General features: G+C 43.3%; 1 protein-coding gene across 2 annotated transcripts; it reads right to left on the reverse strand.

The window, feature by feature from the left end:
• Positions 1–3,200: 3,200 nt before the first annotated feature.
• Positions 3,201–6,533, reverse strand: LOC123127872 (iron-phytosiderophore transporter YSL15). Of its 2 annotated transcripts, none has more exons than XM_044547724.1 (8): positions 6,379–6,533; positions 5,803–6,222; positions 5,538–5,707; positions 5,062–5,159; positions 4,812–4,946; positions 4,534–4,723; positions 4,312–4,429; positions 3,201–4,225 (listed from the first exon to the last, which is right to left on the reverse strand). In XM_044547724.1, exons 2-8 carry the CDS (start codon positions 6,194–6,196, stop codon positions 3,294–3,296), a joined length of 2,037 nt encoding a protein of 678 aa, XP_044403659.1. In that variant the 5' UTR covers positions 6,197–6,222; positions 6,379–6,533; the 3' UTR covers positions 3,201–3,293. The 2 variants fall into 2 exon arrangements, with proteins under 2 accessions (XP_044403659.1, XP_044403660.1); XM_044547725.1 differs by having other exon boundaries at positions 5,803–6,225; positions 6,379–6,469.
• Positions 6,534–12,261: the final 5,728 nt, after the last annotated feature.

The following is a 12,261-nucleotide window of genomic DNA, read 5'->3' on the forward strand; positions in this document are numbered from 1 at the left end:
TCTGTAGCATTTCTCATATTATATGTAGATGACATACTTTTGATGGGAAATGATATATAACTCTTGGACAGCATCAAGGCCTACTTGAATAAAAGTTTTTCAATGAAGGACCTTGGAGAAGCTGCTTATATATTAGGCATCAAAATCTATAGAGATAGATCAAGACGCCTCATAGGTCTTTCACAAAGCACATACCTTGATAAGATATTGAAGAAGTTCAATATGGATCAATCCAAGAAGGGGTTCTTGCCTGTGTTGCAAGGTATGAAATTGAGCTCAGCTCAATGTCCGACCACGGCAGAAGATATAGAAGAGATGAGCGTCATCCCCTATGCCTCAGCCATAGGTTCTATTATGTATGCCATGCTGTGTACCAGACCTGATGTAAACCTTGCCGTAAGTTTGGTAGGAAGGTACCAAAGTAATCCCGGCAAGGAACACTGGACAGCGGTCAAGAATATCCTGAAGTACCTGAAAAGGACTAAGGAAATGTTTCTCGTTTATGGAGGTGACGAAGAGCTCGTCGTAAAGGGTTACGTCGACGCTAGCTTCGACACAGATCTGGATGACTCTAAGTCACAAACCGGATACGTGTATATTTTGAATGGTGGGGCAGTAAGCTGGTGCAGTTGCAAGCAAAGCGTCGTGGCAGGATCTACATGTGAAGCGGAGTACCTGGCAGCCTCGGAGGCAGCACATGAAGCAATATGGGTGAAGGAGTTCATCACCGACCTAGGAGTCATACCCAATGCGTCGGGGCCGATCAAGCTCTTCTGTGACAACACTGGAGCTATTGCACTTGCCAAGGAGCCCAGGTTTCACAAGAAGACAAGGCACATCAAGCGTCGCTTCAACTCCATTCGTGAAAATGTTCAAGATGGAGACATAGAGATTTGTAAAGTACATACGGACCTGAATGTAGCAGATCCGTTGACTAAACCTCTCCCTAGAGCAAAACATGATCAACACCAGAATTCCATGGGTGTTCGATTCATCACAATGTAACTAGATTATTGACTCTAGTGCAAGTGGGAGACTGTTGGAAATATGCCCTAGAGGCAATAATAAAAGCATTATTATTATATTTCCTTGTTCATGATAATTGTCTTTATTCATGCTATAATTGTGTTATCCGGAAATCGTAATGCATGTGTCAATAACAGACACCAACATGTCCCTAGTGAGCCTCTAGTTGACTAGCTCGTTGATCAACAGATAGTCATGGTTTCCTGACTATGGACACTAGATGTCATTGATAACGAGATCACATCATTAGGAGAATGATGTGATGGACAAGACCCAATCCTAAACATAGCACAAGATCGTATAGTTCGTTTGCTAGAGTTTTGAATGTCAAAGTATCTTTTCCTTAGACCATGAGATCGTGTAACTCCCGGATACCGTAGGAGTGCTTTGGGTATGCCAAACGTCACAACGTAACTGGGTGACTATAAAGGTAGACTACGGGTATCTCCGAAAGTGTCTGTTGGGTGACATGGATCAAGACTGGGATTTGTCACTCCGTATGACGGAGAGGTATCACTGGGCCCACTTGGTAATGCATCATCATAATGAGCTCAGAGTGACCAAGTGTCTGGTCACGGGATCATGCATTACGGTACGAGTAAAGTGACTTGCCGGTAACGAGATTGAACGAGGTATTGGGATACCGACGATCGAATCTCGGGCAAGTAACATATCGATAGACAAAGGGAATAGCGTACGGGGTTGATTGAATCCTCGACATCATGGTTCATCCGATGAGATCATCGTGGAGCATGTGGGAGCCAACATGGGTATCCAGATCCCGCTGTTGGTTATTGACCGGAGAGTCGTCTCGGTCATGTCTGCTTGTCTCCCGAACCCGTAGGGTCTACACACTTAAGGTTCAGTTACGCTAGGGTTGTAGGGATATGTATATGCAGTAACCCGAATGTTGTTCGGAGTCCCGGATAAGATCCCGGACGTCACGAGGAGTTCCGGAATGGTCCGGAGGTAAAGATTTATATATGGGAAGTCCTGTTTCGGGCATCGGGACAAGTTTCGGGGTTATCGGTATTGTACCGGGACCACCAGAAGGGTCCCGGGGGTCCACCAGGTGGGTCCACCTGTCCCGGGGGGGCACATGGGCTGTAAGGGGGTGCGTCTTGGCCTAATGGGCCAAGGGCACCAGCCCCACATAGGCCCATGCGCCTAGGGTTTGAAGGGGGAAGAGTCCTAGGAGGGGAAGGCACCTCCTAGGTGCCTTGGGGGGGAGGGAAAACCCCTTGGCCGCCGCACCCCCTAGGAGATTGGATCTCCTAGGGCCGGCCAACCCCCCTTGGCCCTCCTATATATAGTGGGGGAGAGGAGGGACTTCATACCTGAACGCCTTGGCCTTTGGTTGCCTCCTTCTTCCTCCCCAACACCTCCTCCTCCTCCATAGTGCTTAGCGAAGCTCTGCCGGAGTACTACAGCTCCATCAACACCACGCCGTCGTGCTGCTGCTGGTGCCATCTCCCTCAACCTCTCCTCCCTCCCTTGCTGGATCAAGAAGGAGGAGACGTGGCTGTTCCGTACGTGTGTTGAACGCGGAGGTGCCGTCCGTTCGGCGCTGGTCATCGGTGATTTGGATCACGTCGAGTACGACTACATCATCACCGTTCTTTTGAACGCTTCCGTGCGCGATATACAAAGGTATGTAGATGCATCTAATCACTCGTTGCTAGATGAACTCCTAGATGATCTTGGTGAAACGAGTAGGAAAATTTTTGTTTTCTGCAACGTTCCCCAACACAAAGACATAAGGAAAAGAAAACAAGACAGGTGGATCCCCACTCCTCCTGTCACCGTCGAGGCCGCCAGATGGGAAAGAGGAGCGAGACCGTGGCAATGGCGTGTAGGAATGTTTTGGTGGCTAGGGTAGGATTCATGGCAAGGTGAAATCTGAACGAGTATCATTTACATGCTTAGCTGTACTCGGTGCATTAACAAGTAAACACAAGATATATACTTGTGAAGGTCATATACTAAGAGAAATACCAAGTTATGTGAAAAATGTACAAGCACAAAGTACATACTATGTATTCACGTCAACTTAATAGTCACACCCAATTAAAGTTATAGTCACAAGAAATATCAATAATAGGGAAAATCTTCCAGGTTGTAATATTGTAAAACCACACACCATCATCTCTAGACAGCTCAAGTACTAAAACATCTCAAATAAACACAACACATTGCAAATATAGTTCAGGGAGGCACAACTATGGAAATTCAACGCATCTTTGGTCACTAGCACACTTTTCGGTTGTTTAGGCAGCAGGTAGAAACTTCATGCAAATTGGTGGTTTAATCTTGGCAAGAGAAAGTATTGAAGCAGGAAACGTCCATATGCCATCCCCACATATCAAAGCGGATGCAACTGCGGGCACCATGAAGCCAGCCTCCTTCTTGTTTATCTTGGTCCATGCAAAAACTATCAAACTCCCGAGGCACATATCAATAGCAAAGCTCCCACCTACAAGGAATGGAACTGCCATTGCCATTGGTAGGGGCACATACTTCGCATACTTGTGTGGCATGACATCTCTTGCTATACTGAAAACTGCCGCAAATGCGAAAAATCCGCCAGATATTGCAAGGCAATACTTCGGTAACACTGAGAAGCCCTCCACACCAAGTATTGCCATATTGCGGTATATGAGTGCATAAGGTGCCTTCCAAGTACCATATGGGTTACCAATATCAAATGCCTTGTAGAAGAGCATGAACGTGAGGGGGGCGATAATGCAACCCATGGCTGTTCCAATAACTTGTGCAATCATCATCGATTTTGGTGATGTTTGAGTGAGATAACCCGTCTTGAAGTCTTGCATCAAATCGGCGGAGATAAGCACCAGCTGCTTGACTAGGGTGCCAGCAACAAGGCCTGCAATGACACCATTATCCTTGCCGGCCCATCCCGCAAAGACAAAGAGAGCGATCTTGCCATAGTTATAGCCCATGTTGATGTCGGTAAGCCCCGTACCATAGGAATTGGCGAATCCAAGCATGGGGGCAACGACATAGGCTATAACAACATAATACCACTTCACTTGTTTGAACATTATTGGTATGGTAACCACTGCAAGAATGCTAAACAATGCATAACCGGTGTATGCCATCCAAGAGGGGATCTGGCCTCTCTTAAAGATCTCCTGGCGTTGAAACTCCTCAAGTGAGACTGTATCGTCCACATTTTTTGCTGCAATTCATTCGCTCAATATTAGAAAAAAAAACTCATTTCTTGATTGGTGGTGCACTGAATTTTATGTTGTCATTTGTTCTTACCTTTGTTGTCAACCTGCTTGCGACTAAATTGTCGATACATGCTCATAGCAGTGATGCCAACAATTTTTATGAAGTGGTACATGCCATCCCCCATGATGAGAGCTATGCATATGAAGGCCTAGGTGATGACGAAATCATGGTCAGTGACATACAAGTTTTCATTACGGCATGCTATTAATTTATGTGATTGTAACTAAGGAAAAAGAGAGTTGTGGTAGATACCTTGTAACCGTACAAACTTTTCATGCTGCTTTCTGGTGCTTTTGCAGGGTACCAATCCCCCTTGTGTTTACTAATGAGTGGCCACATTATTCCCCATGAGATAATTGCACCAAGGAGGGTAGAGATATTTACTATATGTGGGCAAATCATCCCGGCACCAACGTATGTCATGCTGAAGTCAAAGTAGAATCTGAAACACAAATATTAAGCTGGGAGTTAACGGATCACATGCCAGAAATTATGACGACCCACAACGAGAAACAAGTCAAAAAAATTACGTCTGCTTCCAAGCCTTCAAACCGAAAGTAGGGAACTGAACAAATCCACAAGCATCGCCTCCGGTGTAGAACCATTGGAAGAAACTCCATAGAAAGCTACCCCCAAAGTATTTCAGGAATCCACGGATTTGCTTCCTGTCATCGTAGAAGGTAAGATTAATTCATAAAGGTCAAGAACTCACTACGACTTGCTTGTTTTAATGACTGAAAGGACAATGCAACGAGCATAACTAAGTCACAATGTACATACCTTGAATTCTTGTCCCCTACATCGGTATGAAACCCATTTATAAGAATAGCAGTTGCTGTCCCACTTGGGTAAACTAATTTGTAGTCAACGACCAATACCTGAACACATTATGTCAAATCATTGAGTGGTCAAACAGATGAAAACCGGGTTTCACTGCTTGTAGTCAGTTGTTAGGTGCTTTACATATGTGGATGTAATTTTTATTATTTTTGGTGTTCGTTGTACTGCCATGATTGAAGATGAATCGAAAATTTTCTCAAAAATAAAAGAAAGAAATGAAATGAAAACCAGGCTCGCAATTGTCTAACGCGTAACCGATTGTGTTATCTTCTTAAATTTGTATCCGTTCTAAACTTAAAATACAACCGTGCATATATATCCGGTGTGGATGAGCTAATTTAATGTACTAACGTGCTAGTATATCGTAACACAGTGCACACAAAAGGTTGGGAAAACGGAAGAGAAGAAAGAGAGACCTGTCTGAGGGGAATCAAGGTGAGGAGGCCCCCGAAGCTGCAAGCGAGGAGGAATCCCGTCATCCAGCCTATCCCTGGCTCCTTCCAGCTTCCCGGCACGTTGCCCGGCGAGTCTCCGGCCAGCTCGTACGTCTTCTTGTTCAGGCCCAGCAAGGTTGACCCGAACCCACCTGCAGCGCGCCAGTCACAAACACCAATCAATGAAGAACTATACTACAGAGACTGGCGTCATGGCCTCCATGGCCAGGAGTGATGCGGTGCTTACCGGCGAAGGCGATGGTGTAGCAGGCCACGCCGCAGGTCTGGACGATAGTGTTCTCCTGCCGCGTGAAGGGGCGGGACACGATGCCGAAGCGGTCCAGCAGGCGCGTCCACCCGCGGAGCGCCAGGAAGGAGAGCAGCGCGGCGGAGACGTTCAGCGTGGGCACCAGCCCGGTGGTGAGCGCGATCTTCATGACGATGACGGTGTAGATGAACCCGATGAGCAGCGCCGCCACCATGCCCCGCACCGTCAGCTCGTCCTGCCACCGCGGCATGGCCTCGAACTGCCACTCGCGCGTCGACGCCAGCGCGGGGTCCGACTCCCTGTCGCCCTCCAGGGCCTCGTCCCTGTCGATCTCCGGCGCGATCTTGGTGCGGTCCGGCGCGATGACGTCCATGGCGACTCCGCTCCTTGCCTCCGCAGCTGCTGCCACCGGAGCATGAAACCAAATTAAGCAAGAATGAAAATAAATCCTTCTTCACCAAGACCAAATTCTGCCCAGCAATATCGAGCAAGAACTAGCAGGGAGCATCGCTCGCCTCAACGGTCAAGGTCGTACGGCTCGACTGATCACTGTACCGTGGAAGAAGAATCACTGGAGGCTGCAGCTTTCCAGGAAGTCGTGCCCCGTTTCCGCCCACGAGGCGAGCTGCAACCGTGTGCTTTTGGGGTGAGATTGTGATGTTAAGCATGGCCGATGCCACGGTTTTTATAGAGAGAATCATTGGGAAAAGTCCACCCGCTTACTTTTCCAAGTATCTGTAGATTATTTATTCATGGTGTAAGCGGATGTTCCTGACCAAGTACTACAGATGATGTAGCTGCGGCCCAGATTTACAGTACCTCGGTGACCCATCCGAAGCTGATCGGCAGTGCTACGGGGATGTCATATTCGCGGGTTCCTTTGACTCTGGATCACTGATAAACTAGTAGGAAACTGTCGTGTCAGTGTGTACCAAGACTCCCTTCGAAAAAGAACTGTGTATAAGCTGTCGGACTCAAAGAGAGTTGTTAAAGAAAGGAACAGAGAAGGAAGACAGCCAGAGGGGGGCTATCAGGGCATGTACAATGCATAGCCTCAAGGTGATGCCTCACATGCCATTTAGGATCGGATATGACGTAAAGTAGGTTCGGATAGGGAAGCGGGATCCTCTCTAGGAGGCGGGTGCTTGAAGAGAAAAAGTGTGGTCCAGTGACAAAAGCTGAAAAGGTTGGAGTGAAAAGTAGAGATGCATGTGTACTAGAGTTTTTATTTTTCTATTTCTTAATGAGGTCCACTAGTGGTAGCTTGCATTGGAGAGAAAAAATAAATGTAGGTGCCTCAAATTACTTTTTATCATGGGGCATATGTATCCATATGCCACCATTGTACATGCCCTCAGTGGCGGCACTTTTCGTGCCATCATGCCGTAAGCTTCATTCCGAAAGTAATTAATGGACCACGAATTCCTTGGACATAGAAAATCAAAGTACCTTTAAAGATTAAAATTGTTATATGGTTTGTTCATAGGGAGATGATCCTCACCAAAGATAATTTGGCTAAACGAAACTGGAATGGATGTAAGAAGTGTTGTTTTTATGATAAGGATGAAACAATTCAACATCTTTTTATTTCCTGCCCTTTCGCGGCTTTGATTTGGTGCACGGTTCATGTTGCATATAATTTGCCACCACCAACAAGTATCTCAAATTTGTTTGAAAACTGGTTGGTTGGTATCAACAAAATACTTGAGGGTCATATCCGTGTAGGGGTTTGTGCCTTGCTTTGGGCAATTTGGAATTACCGAAATGATTGTGTTTTTAACAGGTCCCGCTCTATTAACTTTTTGCAAGTTATCTTCAGAGCCACCGCATCGATCCGCATGTGGTCATCACTTCAGCGTGGTGACGCTAGGGGGCTCATGGCCTTTGGGTGCAACCGTCTGAAGGTGGTTTCACAGGCGTTACTCAACCGGTTTGGCTGGCATGTCACTAATAGATTATGTGGTTAAGTCATGTAATCTTTCGTTTTGTACCCATCATTTGCGGTGTTTTTTTTTGCCGTTTTGGTTGATACTACTGTGTTTTTAACATGTCTCGCTCTATTAACTTTTTGCAGGTTATCTTCAGAGCCACCGCATTGATTCATATGTGGTCATCACTTCAGCGTGGTGACGCTGGGGGGCTCATGGCCTTTGGGTGCAACCGTCTGAAAATGGTTTCACAGGCGTTATTCAACCGGTTTGGCTGGCATGTCACTAATAGATTATGTGGTTAAGTCATGTAGTCTTTCGTTTTGTACCGACCATTTGTGGTTTTTTTTGTTGTTGTTTTGGTTGATACTATGTATGTTTCAGACCTATTTTTTTAAATAAAAATGGTTGTGCGCATCATGATGATGCAGATACCGGGGTCTTTCCCCTTTTTGAAAGGAAAAAAATGACTTCCTTGGACATGGAGCTAATGACATGTATTAGGGAAAATCACCTATTGATCATGCTAGGATATCAGACGTGCCGGTGCGTCAGATCCATATAAAAGAACTGAAGAACGTATTGTGTTCATGCAAAAAAGGGACTATTTGGGGCTAAAAACAAGGACTATTCTTTTAAGCATACAAATTTTAAAAAAACTAGTGTTTGTGTGACTTCGTTTAATTAGCTGAAGAAACCAGCTCTCTCGAAGCAACCGAAAGTTGTACTTGCACCCGAATTGTAACTGAGCTTGGTTTGCATTCCTAAATTTTGACATGTCTCGAAATACTAGAACTTTTTTCGATGAGATTTAGTTGACACTTAACGTCGACATCGAGATGATACAGCCATAAAAAGTTCACACCCAACCAGTTGTCAAAGAGAATAGTGTGACGAATAAAAGAACAGTAGATTTTAGCAAGTCAACGAGAGAAAACAATGTTCATTTATGCGGCTTGGAATTCGTACTGTATTTCCCTGTACAAGATACAGCACAACAATACGCCTGCTTCATGCCGCTTTTTGTGCCTTACCTATGCGATGACAATTTTGGCACGTACAATATGTTGTGCTCCAGTTGACCCTGGCTAAAAGAAATACAATGTCCTTCAGTTTAAGCAGCAAGGGCATATCAAAAACACAAGTTTAGGCACCAAGCACTAAGCAGGAGTTGTGAAAGAGTAAGAAAAGTAGTGGTGGTGTGTGAGCAATAATCTTGCCGCAGGGTGCAAAGGGAACACGAGATTCGGTCAAAGAAAAGAAGCGGCTGCCAATGATCCATATTCGGGCAATCTAGAAAATCCAGAATATTTGATTAGCCGAATAACCCGAGCCTGCCGACTTCGCTAGGATTCCTATTTACAAGGACCTCCCTCCTCTATCGAGTTGGTAGGTTCGTCTCACTTTCTTCCTCGGTTTTTTTCTCCCCACGTCCTCCTCTCACCTTTGGTTTTATGTTGATTCTTTCAGTAACCCCAACCAATGCTGCACAAAATAAAAATGATTCGAATATGGCGTTGACGTTCAATCTGGATAGCTCCCAGATCAAATGAATCGTTCCCTCGAAACGACCGATTGAACAAAAATTCCTTGTCGCAAATTCTGCTAGTCCATCTCGAGAAAAAAAAAACTTCTGCTAGTCCATCTGGCACAAACCCAATTGCCCAAACCGAAAAAAGGTCAATCACAACCTAGTTGCCTGCTGTTGCACTAAAAAAATCCAAAAACCAGAAAAAAGGAAAACACAGAAAAACCTTGCAAAACAGAAACAAAATGATTTGCCATGATATGCAAACTGAATTTGCCTATTATCTAAAAAGCATATATACCATAAAACTGCCATCATCATGTTAACAAAGGATTAAACAAAAAGAATGATACGGTGTACAAAAAAATAAATGACAATGGTTTCCTTTAACAATTTTTGCATGTCCAGATAAATAATTAAAATTGACCATGCTACCAATTTTTTTTGCCATGGTACCAAAATTAAATTTTCCATGGCCAAAATATATAGGACAATTTGCCATAATAGAAAAAAACAATTTGCCATGGTCACGCAAAAAAAGAAAATTACCATGGATTGTTCAATAAATTTGTCATGAATTGTTCAAAACATAATAAAAAAGAAAACATTGCCATGGGTTGGTCAATAAATTTGTGGTGGTAAAAAATGTGAATGGTTCAAAAAGTAAAAATTGCCATGGTGCAAAAAAATAATTGCCATGGTTCATAAAGTATATCTACCAACGTCCGTAAGTTATATTTGCCATGGTGCAAAAAAGTAATTTGCCAAGATCCAATTCTTTTTACATGGTCCAAAGAAAACCATGGTTAATTTCATTGCCATGGTACACTAGCTTGCCGTTGCAATTCCACTAGTTGCCATGAGGGTATTAAAAAGTGTTTTGAAAAGACCTAAAGTTGCCATCTTGGAAAACAAAAAATGGTTTTAATTTGCCAGGTGACCATGAGAAGAAAAAGTGATGGTAAAATTAGTTTAAAAGGTGTGTTGGTTATATGGCAACATTTTTTTTTACTTTTTGCCATGGCAAAAAGTTTAACAATTTTGCCATAGTAAAAAGGTATTTTGTGACATGGCAAATTTTGTACTGGTGACATGGCGAAAGCTATGAACACTTTTGCCATGGATTTTTTTATAAACATATAAAAGTTGGCATGGTATGGTTGAATTATTTATCATGTTGTATGACATCCTAGATATGCTTGTTCAATTTGTTGGCAACCTTGTAAATCTAGATTTGCCAAGCATGTGGGAATTTAGGAGTACAAAGGCTACAAAGTGATATGAATTTTTTAATGAAATTTGATCTGTGCGTTATGAAGAAAGCATTAAGATACTTTTCTTGGGAGAAACTGTTCTATACAAAATGACATGGCAAATTTTGATCTAAAAAAGGTCATGTCAAGTTTCTCTAATGGCAAAAGGGATAAGAAAAAAAATTATCTACCAAGTGAGATGGAAACTTTTGCTCTAAAAAGGTGATGGCAAAATGGAAAAGAAAATGTTATAAAGAAATTGTTCTGTACCAACTGACATGGTAATTCTTTTATCTAAAAAAGGTCATAGCAAAATGGAATTTAAGGAAAATTGTGTAAACCTTGTTGTTTGTGACTAAATTAACAAAAGTAGCCATCCTGATGTATTGGCCCATGGAAAAACACAAATTAAAAAAGGCCAAGTATGTGCAAAAGCAAGATTGCGCATGAGCATATCAGCTATAATATCTACAATTGCCAAGCACTCTACAATGACCTATAGTATCTTTAAATTGTCAACCACTCCGCAAAAGCACAACTAACAATGATTTGCATATGAAAAAGCATTACAAAATGGACACAAAATTCAGTGGCACAAAATCAAAGCCTTGGGTGACAAAAAATGAGTTAAAATGGTTAGGTTGCCTACCAATCCCCATATTTACCTAGAAAAATTGGCAAAAAAACCTCATAGTAGATAGTGGCAGAGCCACTACCTAGTGTGCGAAGTCGAGGTGAAGCTCGTCGAGCTCATGGAGTTGGGATCCCGGTCATCCTCCTCATCCAAGGAGACGGGCGCCTATTGCATAAAATTAGGAAAATAGTTTCAGCAAATCTGAGATAGGTTGTGAGGCATGAATGCCAATAGACCAAGGCAGAAGAGAGGGAAGTGAGAGAAAGGGTTGGAATTACCAGAACCATAGGAAGAACACCCACATTAAACCCATTAAGAGACGCTAGAATGGTGGCCAATCAGCCACGCCATGTGGCGCATGCTGGTTAGTTACGGTGAGAAATGCTTTTTTAGAGTTTTTTTAAATGGTAGGAAGACTTTTTTCGAGAAAAGTTTTTGTAGGCTTTTTCTTTTTTCTTTTAAGATGGTTGTGATGTCCACATGATGCGAGAATATATTTTTTTAAAATTTTGACATGATAGTGAGGTGCACATAGCTTCCTCGCAAGCGGCCTGCAATGGCGGGCTCCAACCACTAGTGACCACCAAGCGCAGGAGCAATATCTGGGAGTAACCGCACCGGTAACGAAAGAGATGTGGCTACGATATGTCTCAAATGCATCTATAATTTTGATTATTTCATGCCATGTTTATATCATTTTGACATAGTTCTGACATCAATTTATATTACTTTTCTGGACCTACCTATTAATTCAGTGCATGGTGCCAGATGTTATTTTCTTGCATATTATTGAATTTTCAGGAAAACAACAATTTTATCGGAACAAAAATTTCAGAAAAAAAAAAACAACACAAGTTTTTCAGTCTAAAAGCTTCTGATGGCAACCGGCGTAGGCCGAGGGGCACCCTGAGTAAAAAATGTTACACTCATGAGGGATAGATACCGGGGTCTCCCAGTTTCTTCGATGCAGGCTAGCCACTGTGCCAACTTCATCTTCGTATAGATTAGGTAGGGCGCGACGTACTATTAGGAAAACTAGCCGGTTTTCATACAGGTTCATTTCTTTTCCTATTTTTACTGGGATTCTTTTTTTCT

The sequence above is a fragment of the Triticum aestivum genome, chromosome 6A (assembly GCF_018294505.1).
Source record: "Triticum aestivum cultivar Chinese Spring chromosome 6A, IWGSC CS RefSeq v2.1, whole genome shotgun sequence".
NCBI classification, from domain to species: domain Eukaryota; kingdom Viridiplantae; phylum Streptophyta; class Magnoliopsida; order Poales; family Poaceae; genus Triticum; species Triticum aestivum.